At 48.5% G+C, this 20,242-nt stretch overlaps 1 protein-coding gene across 3 annotated transcripts in view; it reads left to right on the top strand.

The window, feature by feature from the left end:
- Positions 1 to 20,242, top strand: part of PLXNA4 (plexin A4) — a 408,891-nt gene that overhangs the window by 302,570 nt on the left and 86,079 nt on the right. For all 3 annotated transcript variants that reach the window (XM_037518307.2, XM_054692673.1, XM_054692674.1), the window contains exon 5: positions 12,926 to 13,026. In XM_037518307.2, coding sequence (XP_037374204.2) covers positions 12,926 to 13,026 — 101 coding nt within the window. The remainder of the gene's footprint in view (positions 1 to 12,925; positions 13,027 to 20,242) is intronic.

The following is a 20,242-nucleotide window of genomic DNA, read 5'->3' as shown; positions in this document are numbered from 1 at the left end:
CTGTCAGGCTCCTGCAGCCCCCCGAGTGCCCTGCACTGTTGCTATTAATGGAGAGATTGTGGTAGTACATGCTGGTGGCTTCCTAGGTAATGTTCACAGGTTGTGGTCATTTTCTTTCCTAGAGTTCAAAGTCTATTTCAGGTGGCATCTAACTTTTTCAAAAGTATAGGAACTAAGGAAGGGGCAACCCAAACCTCCCTATTGTGCACACAGATTAAGTTAACAAGATGGGGAATAAACCAAAGGAAGATCCTGGAGGCTTTTGCAGCCTTATGGTAGTTAATTAGGATGAAATCATCCAACTGGAAAGGAGATAGCTGAAATGTCTTGTGGCTGAAGACTGAGATCCTGAGATGGGGGACACTGGACCATGGTCTTACAGCAAGTTAGGGACCCTGAGGTGCTCCAGCATATAGGACCCTTGTTCATGGAAGCTGAGCTGACCCAAGCATATGTGCAGGATGGAGTATAAACATGTGGGGACCTCAGGCAGGGGTGCCCCTAGTCCTTGCTCAATAACCCCATGGGGACATGGAACCCTCTCTGTGCTTGAATGGGGCAATGTGATTTTCCAGGAGGGGCTCCTGAGCAGGTGAGCTCCCTCAATGCTCAGTTACCTTCTCAAGCAGTGACTCCCACGCAACATGGGCAAGTCAGTTTTGCAAGGAGAAAACTCTTCTCTAGCCCAGGGGATACCTCCAGGATGCTGCTCATCATAAGGCACCCAAAGGGCTGGACATTCAGCCACGGACCCTTTTCATGTTGCCAAACATTAGAAATCACATGAGAACAAAGAAAAATCTACAACAGTGATGCTAAAATAAATGTGGGACTAAATAGCTCATTTATTTATTTACTTATTTTTTATTTATCTCTTGAAAGCCATTTTAACGTCCCAAGTCAAAGTTTACTTTAGATTATATCGCATTTATAAAAAATTCAAACTCCCCAGCATTAGCAGTTTTACTGTCTGTCCAGAAGAAAAAGTCTGTGTCTGTACAAATGGATAGCTACAGAGTTGTCTATTAAAAATAAAAACTGAGTGCCCTTTTGAATTAATGTTTCTGTGTCCTTTGGGTAAATACCTAGGAGTAGAATATATAAAATTAAAAAAATTTAAAAAAAAATAAAAACTGAATATCAATATACTTTTCCTGAAACTTGCCTTTTAACTTCAAAAATGGGGCCTGGATGACTTTCTATGTCAATGATGGAGACACACACTACCTCAGAGTGTGGATGCAGCACAATTTATTTAACCAGCCCCCATAGCTGGACACTTAGGTTATGTCTAAATAGTCATTATCACACACAAATCCAAAGCGAGTATCTATAGCCACGTTTCTGTGCCTGGGTGCTGGTAGTTCTGCAAGAAAGATTCCAGGAGGTTGAGCTGCTGGGTCGTTTTAGACTTTAGTGATAATTACCAGATTGCTCCTCAAATAGGTTGCACCCATTTAAACCTCCACAGGCAGAATATAAAGCCTTTCCAAGTGGGGTGGTTGGAATTGCTGTTCTTTTGCAATTGAAGAACTATTGGAAAAATGCCTTCGGGGCATTTTCTCTTAATCAAGAAAACACATTTGCCTGTGGGCAAAAATTAGCATGTTTGAGGATACTCATCTATATTAGAGGACCCTCTTCCTCTTGCTCCAGCCGCAGGAGGGTCCTGACCCCACAACAGGAGCTCACATAGGTCTGGGAGTGGCAGGTGGCTACCCGATAGCAGGGGTGAGGGCAGCGGAAGAGGATGTGGGCTTCATGGGCGATGCCGCCGAGTTTCTCTCCTTCCTAAGTCAGTAACACCTGGCTTCTGAGAAGGAGCCTATACTGATGGGATCTAGAAGTCTCCCCGCTGAGGGATATCAGTTTCCATTCATTTGATCACCACATTTTTTCCCAGGATTGAATTCCTTTTTGAAGGAAGATGTTTGTCTGCTGTCCCACCACCCAGACAGGGACGTCTGCAAGGAACGAAGTGTTTATTTGCAGACGTGCTCCCGGTGACTCAAACTCCCCTGCACACAGCCGTGTGGTGTGGGAACGCCACCTCTGTTACCAGGCACACTCTCAGGTAGCTATGCAGCCCTTCACCACAGGACGCATTGGTCCAGAACTTGGGTTTGAACAGTCTGACCATCGCTGGAAGCACTGGTCAGTCATGCCCTTGAAAGAGGCAGTCAGAGCCAAAGGCTGGGTGCCGGGTGGAGAAGGGAGTGCCCGCCTGGCCTGCCCTGCCACTTCCCACAAAGAGCCATGCCAGAGAGCCAGAGTGTCTCGGCATAGCGACATATGTCTTGGAACTGGCTCGGCTCTGCTGCTGGGCCTGGAGAGAGGTGTTGTGGTGCCAGCCCTTCCCCCACTCTCTTCTACTTGGCTGCTAGAACAAAGGCCCCTGTTGAGCAGGCTGAGCTTGGGAAACTCACACCAGCATGTCCCAGCCCCAGCTCTGATGAGGCCAGAGTCTCCATCAGCAGCTCTGACTCGGTGAAAGACGGCTGCCCTGGGATAGTGCTTTGATCCCCAGGACAAAACTCCTTCCTACCTCTCCTCTTGAGGGTGGGGAGAAAGGCTCCCCCTCCTGGCTATGGGCTCCAGGGCCCTGATCCTAAGGCCAGGCCAAGAGTAGGCATCTCAGGCAGGAGACTGTATCAAAAGAATTGGGTTTGGATATCAAAGGGCTAGTGTTGCTGGCCATGGAGCCTGTGCAAACTCTGCAGCAACTGAGCTTCCCTTGGAAAATAGAGGCAACTGCCCACTAGGTTGTTCCCATGTCCTTTTCAGACTGTAAACCCTGTGGGTGCCAGAGCATCCTGGAGGGCATCTTCTCGCTGCGTGTTGGCGGGGCAGCTCTGTGGGTAGGATGTGGGTATGGTTGTCAGTCTCTTCTGTCAAAGGTTCACTGATGGACCTGCCTGCGAAACTCATACTTTGCAAGGTCTCCTGAGTCCCTTGTGTGAATATGAGAGTGACGGCCCAGTGGGGGAGAATTTGACCTTTACACATGACATGAACTTGTGGCAATAATCCAAAAATTATAGGTTGTAGGGTAGAGCCAAGACTGACAAATTAGCTGTATCTCAGTGGTGTTTTTGGAATTTGTAGGAACTGGGCTGGAACCAAGTTCACTCATTCATTCTTTCATCCCTTTGTTCATGCATTGGCTCTCTTGTGTATTAATTCCTATTTGCTGTGCCTGAGCTGAGTATCAGGTATGGCAAGATGAATTCTATCACCTCTCAGGGGGGCATTTTATCTGAGAAAGCTGCTGGAACAACAAAGAGTTGTTATTGACATTGCACAAACACATTCATATGTGTCATCTCAATTAATTTTCAAACCAACTTTTCAGGGTGCTTACTATTAATATTCTCAGATGAGGAAAAGGAGTCGCAGAGGTTAAGTTGTCAAAGTCACACAGGAAGAAGCAGACCCAGGATTCAAACCCAGTCTTTCCCCCAAATCTCTGCTTCCCTCGGCACAAAGATAAAGCTATGTCTAACTCTGTTATCCTCTCCACCCACCCTTGAAGAGCCAGCAAGTCACCCTGGAGGAGAAGGACTCACTAAGACCTACTGTTAATCTCTCTTGAGGGCTCCTGCTCATGATGAGCCTCTCTGGAGGGCCTCCTGAGCCCCCAAACTCAGCCAAAACTTCCTGGTTTACAGTAAGCAGCCCTCAACATTGTGAAATGTTCAACCCCAAACCTGGTGAAGTGGGGAGATAGAGATTTCTCAGTCCCTGCACTGTGTACTGGAGCCAGTGGGGGGACAGGGGACACCCATTGGCAGCTCCAGCCCCAGCTTCATTTCAATTTCCACCTTTGCCACCACCCTGCTGTGTGACCTTGGGCAAGCTGCTCTGCCTCTCTGGGCTGTCGCTTTTCCATCTGTGCAGCAGAGAAGAGGATTGCTGTCTCACTTGGTGAGGGGTGTGACTAATAAGGAGCATGTGCCATTGTGGCACAGCCCACACTGGAAGCCGTGAGGATGGGGTGATTTCTTGAGACTCTGCAGAGAGTCCCTCGCCCAGCTTCCCAGCTACTGCCGGTTACTAATGAGGAACAGCATATGTTGATGATTCCGGCGTCAACGCTCACTCCGTGGCTGTCCGAGTTCCCAGAGCAAACTGGCTTCCTATTAGGCATTTATTCTTATTAATAGCAGCAAATTGCAGCCCTCCGCAACATCTGCTACTTGTCGTTTGTAAAAAGCTTCCCAGACCATTTATATTAGTAGTATTTTGTGACCAATTCTCCAAGGCAGAGGAGAGGTGGGTCCCCCTATTTGAAAATGAGTCAGTGGAGGCATTAGGTGGTGTAAAGCTTTGTTCAAGGTCACCTACACTCCCAGAAAGGACGTAGACCTCAGGACCTTAGCTCCCCAACCTCGTGTTCTGGGGCTGCTGGCCTTTCTGTCGTATCGGACTTGATGTGATCCTGTCTTGAGCCCAGGATTCCTGTCTGAAGGCAGGTGGGACAATGGTGACAGGCAGGGCTGCTGCCCTTGACCATAGCTATGCATCATTCTGCTCCCAGGCTGTCCCTGTTGGATTAGCCCCAGGGCTCAAACAGGAGGAATTGCAAAGCTCAAGGCAACCATTTCTGAGGAACTTTTATTGCTGCCAAGAGATAAAATCATTTTTAGGGAGTGAGGTGCCAGGAGGGCAGGGCAAAGGGCCCCATGAGCATCTGTGCTCCTGGTCAGCCAGTCATGTCTGGAGAGTGATTCTCTCTTTTTAGAGTATTTTCTGGCACTTTGCTAAGGGCTGAGTCTCCCTGAGACCTACAGATATACAGTCATAAATTAGAGCTTGGTCAGCCTGGGAGATGCTGGGTAATTCATTTATCACGGTAGACCCAACATTTAATAATCTCCCAATATGGTGCCAGGTGCAGGTAACTTTGGTGCTCAGGGTAGGAAGAAACTCCCAACTGCAACCACATCCTCCCACACTTAGCCTCACCACTCTACCTTCTCAGGACATTTACACCCTGGTGTGACTTGTATCTGTTAGCTAATTGCCACAACAAAGCTTGTAAGAAATCATCTCAAACTCTGTAGCTCACAATAAGAAGCATCATTTCTCATATTCATGCAGCTGAAATCTGTTGCCTGTCAGCTGACCTAGGCTGATCTAGAACAGTGCTGCTTCAAGTGGCTGAACCAGAGGGACTTGTCTGTTTGCTGTGGCCCAGGATCTGGTCTGCTCCCCCTGGGTTCAGTTGGGGCCCAGATTGGAGAGGGAGAAGCTACCCAGGAAGCTCTTTTCATGACAATGACATTAGAGGGTAAGGCCAACCATATAAGCACACCTCAAGACCTTTTGCCTTGCACTTGCTGCCATCCTGTTGATCAAATAGAATCCTGAGGTAAAGCCCAAGGTCACAGGGTAAATGTCCCTTTCACCAGGAGGCTTCCATAAGGGGATATGAGTGTAGATGCAGAAGGCTACTTTAGGGGAGTCAAGACTTGGAACTCAGAACATAGTGTGCCACAGTTAGACATACCTGCCACCTCGGAGCAAAGAGGATGTGAGCACCTGTATTTCAGGGATGACATGAAACAACCACAGCTTCCTGAGCCAATGCTCAGCAGTGTAAGCTCAAGCCCAGTGAGAGGGGCTTCAAGGCTACCACAGGGAGACAAGAGTCTCTATAAAATCCATGCAGCAGAAATGAAGCTGAAGGTCACCAAAGAAAAGAAAGACCCCTGGAGAGAGTCGAGGGGCTCCCTAAAGCCATGACCCTGGGACACATCCATACACTGAGTTACTAATTTTCTAGAAGAGGACTGACTTTTCCCAACTCTCCTTCCTTTGCTTGGGGACAGGAGACAGGTAAGACCTGAAGAATGGAGGCACCAGTCCCAGCCTCCGCACAGCTTGACAGCTCTCCAGCAGCCTCTCGGAGTTTCTTAATGGGTCTTCTTGCCTTTTTTTTCCCTTTTTGACAATTTTGAAGGAAATTGGGTACTTAAGAAGCCTTTTGGACATTTAAATTAACTCCCACCATTAGGCTCGGTATAGCCACTGTAGCATTAGCATCCAATTATAAGAGGAGAGATGGAGTAATAACTCACATTTCGACCAGAATGTCAAATGCTTAAACAAATTAGAGATATACACAGAGACTTACATTATATCTATGGAACATTTCTGAATGTAATCAGCAGAGCAGCAGGCACCGATTGGGATGCTAATGGCAACAGGCAGAGTGAGACCCTGTCACCAGAGGAAAGTATCTGTCAGAATATCAAGGAAGGGGCCTCACTGGTGGCGGGAGGGGTTAAGACATAACCTAAGAAGCTGTCCGCAGCCACTGCACCACGAGTTCGATCCCCGGCCAGGGAGATACCCACATGGCACAGCAGACCTCTCCTGTCTCGCCCGCTGCTCCCCTCAGCAGTGTATTGCAGTCAACCTGCCTGTTCTGTTCCCCACTCTGTCTCTGGTGAATTCTCTCACCCCCTGGACCTCTGGCCTGTACCCCAGTTCTTGTATGCACAAATAAATAAATCTTTCAAAAATATATTAGGGAAGCCATAGACAACAGGCCAACAGCCATAGACATCCACTGCAGGCAATGGATTCTGCCCATCAGAATATAGAAGCTTATGAATCCTGCATGGGTTCAAATCCCTCATGGACCCCTTAGCTCAGTTGTCTGTGGCTCATTGTCTTCCTATCCAAGGCTGCTTTGTAAAGGCAAGACCTTCGTCATTGGACATGTGAGGAAGTGGAGAGGGTGATTCTATTGATGATAGTTCAAAACCAGACAAAACTGTGGTCTACAGTCATGCATCACTTAAGGGGGTTTGTTTGGGTCAATAACAGACCAGACGTGAGACATGGATCCCACTGGGCTACACTGTACAACATAGGTGTGCAGTGGGCTATACATTTAGGGCTATGTAGTCACACTCTGTGACATTTGCACAAAGACAAAACCAACTACGGAGGCATTTCTCAGAACACGTGCCATCATTAAGCAACATGTGACCATATTTTCTAGGGACATTTAGCTTGGGACAGAAGGATAAAGCAAATCAATGTGACTGCCAGAAAGTGAACCCAGGGGAGAGAGAGAGGTAGGGATGGAGTCAGGCACACAGGTGCTTCCTGATCCTAACTGGATCAAGAAATGCCAAAGCAGAGGCTAAGCAATAACAAGGGAATTTTATAAAACCAGAGGCCCTTTGACCTCTCAGGAACTATTTGAAGTTCAAACAGTTTCCCCAGGCCTCTTGGAAGGGGTGGGAGGGTAGGAATGGTTCTGGGTAGAACAAAGCTATGACATTAGTTTTCCAAATCAGGAAATGGAGGTTCAGAGCTTGAGATGACAGGTCCAGTTATAGAGCGACACATGATGAGATATTCATCCAAAACCTTGTGTCCATTTGAGATTAAATTGAAAAGAGTAATGATGCCTTTCTTTTCACTCAAGGATCTCAGAATATTTCATAAGCATGAATTTATTAGTCTGCCAACAGAAAGCTTTTCCCCCTTGACCCAGGGAACTGAGCAGAGAATTGGTGCTCTCACCTCTAACCAATAGTTTTATTTTTAATATTTTATAACATAAATATGCATAGCATAAAATTTACCATCTTAACTATTTTTAGTGTTCGGTGGTATTAACATTCACATTGTTGTGCAAATATCACCACCATCTATTTCCAGAACATTTTTTAATCTTCCAAAATTGAAACTGCATCCATTAAATACTAATTCACCATTCTCTTGCCCCCAGCCCCTGGCAACCACCATTCTACTTTCTATCTTTATGAATTTGACTCTAGGTCAAATCATCCACTCTTTGTCTTTTTGTGACAGGCTTATTTCATTTAACGTAACGTTTTCAAGGTTTATACATGTTGTAGAATATGTTTGAATGCCCTCCCTATTCAAGACTGAATAGTATTCCATTGCCTGTATAGGGCACATCTTGTGCCCCCTTCATCTGTTGATAGACATTTGGGTACCTTTTAGCAATTGTGAATAATGCTGCTGTGAATATGAGTGTGCAAGGTTCTGTTCTAATTCTTTGTAGTAACTGTGGAATTAATAAATATATGGTAATCTTCTGTTTAACTTCTTGGGAAACTGCTATACCACCCAACATGTTTTACACAAAGCCAGTAAAATGTTCCAGAATGACTCTGTGCAGACTCCTCCCTAACTCCTCCACTCAGGTGGCCCCTTGTTACCCCCAGCACAAAGCATACACACCCAGAGGCTCTGAGAGGTGCAAGGGGCTCCTGTCTCTAGAAATTGTGAGGGAACCAGCGATTGTGGCCACATCAATCAGCACTTCTCCTAGGGATCAGTGAGCAGGGGCCGGTCCCAATCTTCTGTTCTCTTTGCAACAATCGTCATTACGATAGCTTGAGTCACGTCACCATCTGATTTGCTCCCTGAGCAGAGTCTTTCTCCATGACTTTCTTCCTGTGGTTGAATTCCTTCACTCGGTTAATTAGCATGCCTGGCACTGTGGCTTAAGACTTTAATCAGCGTGGGGTGGTTTTAATTAATCGTGTGGCTCTGCATCTGGAGTTCGTTGTGTTTGGGGGTCAGGAGAGGAGCGGAGACAAAGGAGGGGAGAGGCAGCTTCTTTTGGTGTCAGGTGTGGGTAGAGAACCTGGGTATTTGGGGAGGGAGTATTGTAGTGCCAGGTGGCTCTGAAGCTACCTGGCCATCTGCGCAGCTAACTAGCAAGGTGTGAAAGGTAGCCAGAGCCATCAGGGAATAGAATTGCACCAAGAACGGAGGACTAAATCTGTTTTTTAAAAATGATTGAAAGTGTCAGGAAAATTTCTGAAACTTTCCAGAACTATCCATGGAGTGGGTGGGGAGTGAGGAAAAGCAATGATGTAGATTGGGAGATGAGGCTTCTGTTTTACTGGAAAATATAGAGCCTGATAATGAGATTTTGAAGATTTCCAAGGAAAGTTCTAGAAATGTGAGGAAGGTGGTACCAACCTCTCAAGTAATGATAGCCTTTCCACTTGGTCTGTCAGAATCCTGCTGGCACCATTTTAACATTTATGCTTTAAAAAGAGTGGGGGGAATCTGGATAAAGTTCAGAGGGTAATAAAAAGGACTGAACGTACAGGTAGAAAGATTCTTCAAGAAAAAGTTAAAGGAAGTTGAGTCACATAACCCCCCCAATGTCCCCCAGGGATCCATCTTGATGAGAAGCAAAGAAAAATACATAACGATTCCAGTAACTAGTACAAGCACTGAATTAGTTCAGGAAGCTGGGCCAAGTCCAGCGTTTCACCTCAAAGATGAAGCAATAAATGGTTTAGGGGCAGACAGCACAGTTCAAGGAGGACATGAGTGATTGGGTACTGAAGAAGGAAAGTTTTTCTAGCTGTTCAACTCCTGACCGAGGTCGTGAGGTCTGGAAGACAGAGCAGTCTTCTGTGATCTGGGGGAAGGTGGGTGATGGTACAGTGAAGAATGGGGTGTTAGTGGCAAGATAACACAGCTGACCCTTGGGCATTGGGGGGTTAGGAGTGCCAAAACCCCACCCCCACAGTCAAGAGTCTGTGAGACTCTCCACTCCCCCAAACTTATTGTTTCTTTTCTTTTTTAAGATTTCTTTATTTATTTATACAAGCACTGGGTACAGCCAGCAGTGGGGAAGGGTGAGAGAATTCTTCAGAGCCAGAGCAGGGAACAGCCAGGCAGACTGACGAAATACACTGCTGAGGGGACCAGCGGGCGACAGGAGAGGTCTGCGCGCCATGTGGGACCCTCACCGGCAGTCAGCGCTGTAGACACTGCGGGCAGCTTTGCAACCCAGCGCTCAACCGCTGCGCCACCGGGGAGGCCCTCCCCCAAACTTATTATTATATTATATAATATATTATATATAATATTATTACTCATCCCTGAGGTGTTCCTGAAAACCTCAAAGGCCCATCCGCACGTAGATTATATAATACATCATTGTATGCTGTATTATCACAATAACATAAGCTTTGAGAAAATCTTAAGGTCTTTGAGAGACTCATAAGGAAGAGACAAAACATTTACAGTAGTAGTATTTATCGATCCCTTAACTTTGGCATCTGTTTATAACCTGAATCGTCTGTCTTTCAGTACCTATATCAATGTCTTAAATCTAAAAAGTGTGGGAGATGTTATACATATTACTAGCAGTGGACACCCAACACTGAAAATATACTGTAAAAAAGAAATCCGTGTTTCTATACAGGCACCCCACTTCCGGTGTTCAGAATGAAGGAGCAATGTGGTTTTTGTATTTACTGAGAAAAGCTCACATGTAAGTGGGCCTGAGCAGATCAATCCTGTGTTGTTCGAGGGTTAAAACTATAACAATAACTGTCACTTGTAACATTCTTGATCATTTACAACGCTCATACTTATGGGGTCACCTGTGCTTTGAGAAACTCCCTGCGTGAAGAGGGGGATTTTTATTTCCATGTTTAAAGATGAGAAAGAAATGAGCCTTGGGGCAGTAGCAGGACCTTATTGCTAGTAAATGGTGAAAGTGGAATTTGGACCTAGCTCTGCAGCCTCCTACACTCTTTCAACCCAACTAAAATGACTCTGGTTTAAAATAGAATAAGGATTTTTTTAATTCCAGGTATAGACATCATTAAACACCAGTTGCAAGATATTTTTAGAAATCTGAAATCTGAACGGGGTGGCTTTTGAGAACATCAAGTTTGCCAAGCAGTTGGTCCTCTGTGTTGCACGCCCAGAACCCAGAAGCACATCCGAGACAGATTATAGAGCACGTCAATGGGGAAAACTGGAGAGGATATTAATTAAGTTTAGACCAAGAAAATGCTTTTGATTGAACAAGCCATGATTTTCTCTTGAAGCCCATGCAAAATATGGAGTGCCAGACAAGCAGCTGGAACCTAGGAAAACGTTGTTACTTACTCATGTTCCCAGCTTTCCCCATCCTGGCTCCTATTTCTACATTTTCCCCTCTAGGCATCATGGTTTGAAAGATTTTTTGCCTACTCAACAAACTGCCTTTATTAAGTAATAATATATTTCCTAGTTTTAATATGGGCCATACATTACGGAGGATACATAAAATCAGAAAGCAGCGATGATGCAATTTCCACTAGACTTTTGCAAATAGCTTGTGGACTTCATTAGCACTGGTGAATTCCTAGAGGTCCAGGTGCTTTGGTTTGGGGTGGGAAACACTATTTATTTGTTTTCATGACCAGCATAACTACACCCACTTAGGGGTGTGGGGAGAGAAATTAAAGAGGCAACAGAAATCCCATTAGTTCCCAGCTGTGTACGGAGTCAATGGGACGATGTGCTAGAAACTGATTGTCAGGATTCATTATGACTAGAGGAAGGTTGTCTGCAGGCAGAGCCGAGGCGCAGCCCCTACTGATTACACGAGAGCGATAAAAGGAAAGAGAACATTCCAAATGTGCAAGAAGACATCTGAGAATGTGGAGAAAGGGCCAGCAAGGCCAAGGGCAGAGCCATAAGAATGGGAGGAGGAGGCTGACAGATAACTTGGAAGAAGGGAACAGGCAGTTAGAAAGCTTCTTGTATACTTGAAAGCTTTACTTAGAAAGTTTCTTGTATAAAAGATAAAGAAAATTAGGGTGGAATGGGAAGCATAATCAGGTGGGTTTTGCAATTACTACTTTTCAAAAAAAAAAAAAAAAGTTTTTAGCCTAATTGCAGACTTGTAACGCGGGGGTTATAAGTTTGCCTGTGCATGAGTTACTAGTGGCCCCTGGAAGGGTAGATACCTTTAGGGAGACAGATGATCTGGGGAGCAGCCGGTGGGGAGAGGGGGTGGCGGGGAGCACAGCCTCTGCTCTGGCTCCGGGAGCAGAGTCTCCAGCAGGTTGGGGGGGTGGTTACCACCCTCAGAGTCTGTTGTCACCAGAGGGAAGTTAAACAGGAAGACCGCATCAAATTCTCTTTGGTTTGTTCAAGTTAAAAGAGTAGGTAAGAAGTCCTCCATGACATAAAGAGGCATCCCAAATGATAAATTGGGATTAAAAAAAAAAAAACAAAAAACTTCTTGAAAAGAATAAACTAGCAACATGGAAAACCATGACCAGAGCTCTAGAAAGAAAATTAAAATTCCATCTGATCCTGCATTTCATTACTAAGTACCTCCCATGTATCAGGCACTACGAAGTCATGTAAAAAGCCATCGGGGCAAAGCTACACTGGAGAACAAAGAAATTCAAAAGCTCTGTAGGAGCGTACAGGAAATGGAAGCATTTGGGCTAAGCAGAAATGTCATGTGGAACATTTTACATTAACAAGCTGCTGGTGAAAGCTAATATAAAGTTTGGGGGGTGGAAAAGGAAACCCCTAGTCATCAAAAGGATGTGGGTAAGAGGAGAAATAATAACAGCTGCTGTTTGAAAACCCCAGAAAAATTCTTAGAGCCATTTGGCCAATAAGATGAGAAAAAGAGCGAAAGTAACAGCTACAAAGGGAGTTTATGGCACCTTGTTAAAAGCTCAGAGAAAGAGAAGGCTCTTGGTCTTCGCCTAAATGCTGTCTGGATTGGCCAATAGGATGAGCCCTGAGGGGCAGGACTGGGAAGCAGATGAACATTCAGGGCAACAGAGAAATAAGAACAGAGAAAGAGAAACATTCACCACAGGGTTAAGAAACAAATAGAATAAATTAGATGTTTGTAGGGATCGTCTGAGTTTGGGTGGCAGAAAAATGTAAATGTGCAGGGCATAAATATCTGTTGTAACAATTAAACAGGAGCCCTATGAGGCCTCTTCCTAGAAATTTCTAAGAAAATCTCCCCTGCATGCTCTGTGGCCACCTGCTCAAATGCCATCACGCAAGCAGGTGCTAGTCACCAGAGCATCCCTTTGTGGCGAACCATCAGATATTCTGCAAAATCTTGACCACTCGTTTCCTTGTCATCCTGTCCCAGCTCACCCGAGTCCCTGTGGAGTCCTGTGGGCAATACCGGAGCTGCAGCGAGTGCCTTGGCTCGGGGGACCCCCACTGTGGCTGGTGTGTGCTTCATAACACGTGAGTATCACCTGCAGCTCCCCCCACCCCTTCTTCTCCTGCATCGCTCTCCCCACCTTGATCGCTCCCTGTCATTTTCTACTCCTCCTTCCCTGTATCATTTGCAAATTACATCTTCCCTCTTTGCGCTGACTTCACTTGAAATTGCCAAATTCCCCTAAGAAATTTATGGAAATGGCAGCTTGGGAGCCTGGCTGGGTCAGCCTATGGAATCAGGCTGGATAATGACACACTGGGGAGCGCATGGAGGTGGATTCCCAGACATTTCTCTCAAGGTGTTGTGACTGTAGACTGGCTTTCCGGGGCTGAACTGCAGGACAATGCATTGGATTTTTCTTTCCTGAGGATCAGATGTGAGAGGATCCCTGAATCCTGTGCAAGATCTGTACCGTCCACTTAGTGATTCAATGTCCACTTCACCTACTTGTTAATATTTCTCCAGAATCCTCTTGTGCTTGAGGCGTACAGTCCAAAGGCGTAACCCCAGGGACCCCTCTCTCTGCCGTCAGAATACCCATCTGGCTGTCAGAGTTTGCTGGGTCTTGGGCCCTACTGAGGAAGCCCAGTCCCAGCTGTCTCCTCAGTGCTGGGTCCACTTTGTTCTCTAGAAGTGGGAAGGAGGCATTTCATGGTGTCCATGGTATATGGTGGAGATAAATGATAGCATGGTAAGTGATCTAAGGGGTGGGCTGCAGGGTAAAGAAATCAGCCGAGATTTAGGGGCAGAGCTAAAGACCTTCCATAGGGGATCCAGAGACCTCACCTACTGGAGAGGCCAGTGGGCCCCCCTCTAATGGCAGGTGGTCCCAGTGAAGCTATGGCCGTACAACCAGGCTTCCAGTCAACACTTAAAACTTAACACTGTGAGTTGACATGAGTGTTAGAAATCAAGGAGAAGGACTTTAGTCTCCCTGCTAAGAGCCTGAACTGGCCACCACCAGTTGCGCATGACCAATTGCTTTCAAATTAAGAGGGTAGAGCAGGATCCTGCCTGCCCCTCGCCCCAGGAGTGCCACTGAAAACTGAAAATGGCCCCTTCATAGTGGATCTATCCTCTCCAAGGGCACAAAGACCCAACCCTTCTCTGAGTGACGGTCTCTGGCATAAGGAGTCTCAGAATGCTGTAAAAGGGCTGAAGTCCCTCAAAAATGTTATGGTGGGGCAAATAGAGAGCCATTGGTCTACACTGAAATGTCTGTAACTCAGAGGCCCTTCGTGATCAGAAATTCAGTGGAGGCGAGTTCCCGGAGGTGTGTGTCCGAACTGCAGCAGAGCCTAAGAGCAGCTGCCGCACAAGGGCAAGGAAGAAATTGCATTCAAATCCGGATGGGCTCTGCTCGATCAGAAGGGCCAAGAGACAATCCCAGAAAAGGCAGAGGGGAGCTGTTTTCGTGTCTCACCAGGGACTGTGCTTTGAACCCAGTGCTTCCTGGGGGCCACGGGGCCAGCTGGCTTCTCTTGGCCGAAGATGGCTCAGCTGCTCCTGGCACAGGGCTCTCCCACCTGGCATCAGTCGAGGGCAGTCAGAAAGGCTGGCTCCTCTCTGACACTGTCTGCAGTGGGCCAAAGGCAGGTCTCCAGGTCAGCTTTGAGCCTGCCGGGGCTGCTGGCCAGACCTGCACAGCACTGAGCCCTATGGGGAGCAGGCAGCAGAGGGGCAACAAGAGTCCCCAACTCCCACTGCCACCACACATAAATGCAAGGAGGAGGGACCAGAGATGACTTCTGTGTGGTCAGTTTGCCCTTAGATATCATATTACCTGTCCCGTGGGAGGCCTGGGGCCAGGGTGAAGTTCAGAGTGTTCATGAAGGATGCCATCAGCCTGCTCTGGGAAGCCGGCAGCTCTGCTTTCTGCATGGCCTAAACAAGACAACCCACATGTGAACTTTGGGCCACCAAGCCCAAAGCCCACCTCCCCCAGCTGTGCAGCAACCTGGCGCGACATCCCAGCTTCTCATCTGCAAATTGGACATGGTGATGTCTATCTTGCCCTTCTCACCAAGGGGGATGGGGAATCAAACGCAAGCACGGAGGTGGGAGTGATGGTGGCAGCACTGTGAAATGTGCAGGAATCCTGGCACAGCGGGGGCAGGACTGGGAGCTCAGAGGGGCCTGGATCTCATGACCTTGGTTAAGCCCCATCAATTTTCCAGATTGCTCAACTTTAATAGCATCCCTCCCGTCCCATGGTTGTCCCTAGCCTCAAACTGCCTTCCTCTGGGTGGCCAATGCCCCTGCTGGAGTCCTCTAACCTCCACTCACCTGGTATCATGCCTTTCTCTGAAGTTTGCATATTTATTCACGTGTCACATGAGGCAGCCCTTAGTAGGCACTGGCGCCAGAGAGCAGGAGCTGTGCTGTGCTTCCTCTGTGCTTCTTAGAGTTGAGGGGCTGCTCCTGGGATCCCCTCTCAGAGCCGAAATACCGCCGTGGGAAGAGACCTGTGGCTGGCAGAGTTGGTGTGGAAGGTCAAGGGTGACCGGGAAGAGCTTGCAGATACTTACCCAGGGATGCCTCAGTTTATATTAGGAGGGGAGAAAGATAAAATGTGCAGGAAGGTCTCACTGCTTTGGGAGAGTGCTGTACACATGCACACACACACTATACACACACACACTATACACACACACATACACACACACACGTCCTTGGCCCTGTTCTGTCTGTGTCAAGCCCAGTGCTAGGCTCGTGCTAGGGTAAGCCAGTGGCACTGTGTTAGCCAGTCTCTGTCCTGAAGTTCTGGGGACCAAGTGTCTGCTCTGGGGATCCAGGGGGCGGGGCCATGGGATTGCAACCTGCACTAGAATCAGTACATTTGTTAGGCCCATCCCAGGGCACGAGCCTGTGCTGAGGGATACAGGCCCCGTGAACCTGACCCCAGGCCCCCCAAGGCCAAAGAGCATCAGGAGTAAGATGGTGGGAACTCTGTGGAAAGAGAAGGACAGCAGAAGCTGTGTGTGTGTGTGTGTGTGTGTGTGTGTGTGTGTGTGTGTGTGTGTGTGCATGTACAGGAGAGAGAGAGAAACAGGAGGAAACAGAAACAGAGGGACAGGGGAGAGTAGGTGAGAAAGTGAGAGCATGTAGTTCCAGGGCCGGGCCCTGCAAACAGGTGGCTGGGTGACTCAAAGGGCTGTTTGTACCAGCAAGGACACAGGTGGGTCGCAGATGGAACAGGCTTAAGAAATGCTCGAGTAATTGAAACCCTCCCTCCTGTTTCTCTCAATTGTCACAAAGCACGGGCCTGCCAGCCCAGGAGCACCCCAGAGGCACCCTGTTGGTCACCCTCTCTAGCCTCCAGCCCTGGCCCACAGCCTGGCTGGTTTCTTCCCAAAGGTCACAGCACCTTCAACAAAGTGAGCTTTTCTTTGTCCAGGAATCCTGAGCCTGTGTTGCTGGGATGTTCACTGTGGACCCAAGCCCACCTGTTCTGACTTAGCTGTCCTGGTGGTCCTGGGACATTCCCTCCAACACCAGTCTGGGAAGCCCCCCCTTTCCACCTTCCCTCCCAAGCCTGGGCAAAGAAGCCTCTCAGTCTCAGCAGGTAACCTGACCCCAGGCAGACCCAGCCCATCCGCATCGATTGGCCCAGACATTACCTTTCTTCAAAAGGACCATCAGCTCCCCCGGGGAGGCTCATGTAACCCAAGACATTGGCAGGGAAAGATAAACTCAGCTTTTATAAAGTCTCCCCCAGCCTCCCTCCTCTTTGCAGCTTTCTTCTGTTGGGAGAATGCCCTTCCCTGGGTGGGTGAGCACAGGTGCCCATTCCAGATTCACATCTTCGCTTCTTTGTACCATTTCTGCCAAGATGGAGAAAGGGGGCAGGAAGGAAGGTGCCGCTATCTAGGGCAGGAGGAACAGGTTCAAACCAAGACCCTGCCTGGGCAGACCCAGCAGGATGCAGCTTCCTCTGCTCTAAAGCAGAGCTGAGAAGCGCCATCTTTAGCTTTACCTTGACCGTGAAACTAGAGGCTTGGGGCAGCCCCTCTGGCCTGGAGGTAGCCCCAGTTTCAAATACCATGTAAGCAGAGGTTGGGGGGCAGATCCCGGGGCCTGCTCCCTGCTCCCCTTCCCTTTGTGTCCTCCCCAGGACCAGAGGGTTGTGGCCAGGTGCCCAGGGTCAGCCCACACCATGAAGCCTTCCTGCACTGGGCAGCTCTGCGTGGCCCGTGCTTACAGGAGACCTTCAGCAGCCAAGGGTAGGGGGAGTAAAAATGGCACCGCCTGGCCCCTATGCCCTTGAAGCACAGGCTGATTCTAAAATGCTTGTCCTTCCTAAGACGTGCTCCTTCGTAGCCTGTCCCAGAGCCTGGTCTTATTTGATTTTTTTGTTTGGTTTTTATTTTATTATTTTTTTGCTTTATATTGTCCCTGAGCTTACACTGGTTGACAACAGGGCATGTGATTCAGAGGGACAGGCTCACATCTCTGCAGATGTATGTGGCCACCCCACACCGAGCACTAAAATACAATAATCAGCCACAGACCAGATGCTTTCTGTGCCAAGCCTGCTGCCCTGGTGGCAGACACGAGCCCGAGCTCCAGGCTGTTAGATAAAGTCAAGTGGAAGCTGATCAGAGTCCACTGGAGTAGGGGTGGGACGTGTCTCAAGGAGTAGGTCTCCTCCTTATTGCCGACTGGACTGTGAAGAGATGGACCAGCTGCTGTGGCCCGCCCCTCTCCCCTCAACCTTAGTGGAAATAGCTACCTCTGAACAGCGCTGCCTACTGTCAAAAAGAAGAGAGACACCCCCTCTTCACCTCCCCTCTGGCCACTGCTACCTGCGATTACTCTTCTCAGAGAGAAGGAACCTCTCCCTGTCCCTGTCACCACCAGCTGCGGCTGTGTTCATTGCGTCGTTCGTCTGGGGAGGGACTGAAGGGAAGCCGAGGCAAGACCCCAACCCAGGACCCGGGACATAGCGTGGCTTCCTGGTCCGGCAGTGAGTCCCACCATTTGAGCCACCATGCTGGGACAGGCCCACTCCGAGGCCATAAACCAGAAAGGACCTGGGGCCAGGTGTGTGTAATAATCCCCAAGGACACAGTTTGGAACACCCCCATCCCAAGGCAGCACCAAGATCCTGAAAAGAGAAGACTCAAAGGTCCTTTCAGAGAGCTGGCCTGGGGAGAAGGGCGCGTTTACTGAGACATCAAAAGTATACACACGCGTTGCCCTGTGTTGGAGAGAGCTGGCAATGGTGGGTCTTTTTTTTTTTTTTTAAAGATTTATTTATTTATTTATTTATACAAGCACTGGGTACAGTCAGAAGCGCGGGAGGGTGAGAGAATTCACCAGAGCCAGAGCGGGGAGCAGAGCAGGCAGAAGGACCGAAGTACACTGCTGAGGGGAGCAGCGGGCGGCAGGAGAGGTCTGCGCGCCATGTGGGACCCTCCTCCGGTGGCCGGGGAGCAGCCGGGGATCGAACCGGCGCTGCAGAGGCTGCGGGCAGCTTCGCAACCCAGCGCTCAACCGCTGCGCCACCGGGGAGGCCCAAATGGTGGGTCTTGTCAGAACAGGGGTGCGCCACCTTAAAAGTTCAGCAATCGGGGCCTCCCCGGTGGCGCAGAGGTTGAGCGCTGGGTTGCGAAGCTGCCCGCGGCCTCTGCGGCGCCGGTTCGATCCCCGGCTGCTCCCCGGCCACCAGAGGAGGGTCCCACATGGCGTGCAGACCTCTCCTGCCGCCCGCTGCTCCCCTCAGCAGTGTACTTCGGTCCTTCTGCCTGCTCTGCTCCCCGCTCTGGCTCTGGTGAATTCTCTCACCCTCCCACGCTTCTGACTGTACCCAGTGCATGTATAAACAAAACAAACAAACAAACCAGCAAACAAATAAATAAAGCATGCCTCTATAAAAAAAAAAAAAAAAAAAAAAAAAGTTCAGCAATCGCTTGGCATCCCCAAGAAGCCACGTTTAGCTTTCGAGGCACCAGTGTGAGTGTGTTCCTCAGCCCTCCTCTTTCCCGTTGAGGCACACCCCACTCCTGGAGGCGTCCTTGTGAGGGGGCAGCATCACAGATGTCTTGTCGCGCTGGGAGGGACACTCTCAGAAGGGAGGGAGAAAAACAAGAGAAAACCCTCACATGAGTTTTGGGTTGGGCATGATCTCTATGAGCAACTGGAGAACCACAATGATGTGCTTGGCTCTCCAAGCCTCTCCAGTCACCCTCCTGGCCCTTGCAGGATGGTGGTTTTCCAGATGTCAAGATCTGGGTTTCTGGCATCCAGGATTTTGTCTTTTGGGATTATGATCAGTCGCATATCCACTGATGCCTGCACCTGCTGGTCCCTGTTAACTCCTGTGCCACCTCAGCCTGCAGTGCGCTCCCCCACTCGGGGAGGCCCAGGAGGCCTGGCGAGTCCATCTGTTGTTCAGGATGACTTTGGACCTACAGGTGGAGGTGGGGGATGGGTCTTGTTACCAGCAGCTGGTGGCAGGGGAGTATCATAATATCATCACAGCCCCCTATCTTGAGGGTTATCCAAGGACAACATAAATACTTAGATTTCCATGAGACCAAGTGTCATCACTGGATCCTACAAATGTGAACTGGATGGTCTCGCCCTTCATGTCAGAAACCTCCTATCCATCCATCTGCCTCGACGGTTCCCTCTTGTCTGATCTACCTTCCTCCAAGCCACACAGATGCACCTGCCTGTCAGTGGACATTCTTGCAGAGCACAAATGTGGGGTGTTAGCAAGCCCAGTCCATCCCCTTGTCAGACTTCCCAGATATGGAGACAAATGACTATAGAGCCCCCCAAGATCTCTTCCTTGAGTAAGTGTGCAGCCTCTTAATTTTTCTATAAAGCTCTATATTTAACATATCTAATGTACATTAAATATCTTTTTAAAGATATTTAATCTATATATCTAATATATTCCCTCACCCAGCTATTTCTCTACCCCACCACTACCCCATTTTTTTCCCCAGTATCCTCGTGTTCTGAATGGTGCACTTTAAGTACAGGGAGTGACCCATGTGGAATGTTAGAGATTGGGGGTTGCCTGTGGGGAGAGGCAAGGAGCAAGTTCTGATATCCAAGGCCAGTGGAGGGCCTGGGGAGACAGGCCAGCAGCAACCCCCTCCCCCGTCTGGAGTCTCCCCTAGACCACACTCGCAGATAACTCCATTTCCAAATTGAAATTTGGTTGCGTGGTCGGCAGCACTGGGAGTTAATATTTCTATCACTGTATTTAGGAATTAATTTCTAGAG

Source organism: Talpa occidentalis, unplaced genomic scaffold, assembly GCF_014898055.3.
Source record: "Talpa occidentalis isolate TD23 unplaced genomic scaffold, MPIMG_talOcc4v2.1, whole genome shotgun sequence".
Classification (NCBI taxonomy): domain Eukaryota; kingdom Metazoa; phylum Chordata; class Mammalia; order Eulipotyphla; family Talpidae; genus Talpa; species Talpa occidentalis.
Note: the sequence above shows the minus strand (reverse complement) of the source record. Positions and strands in the feature narration are given on the sequence as shown.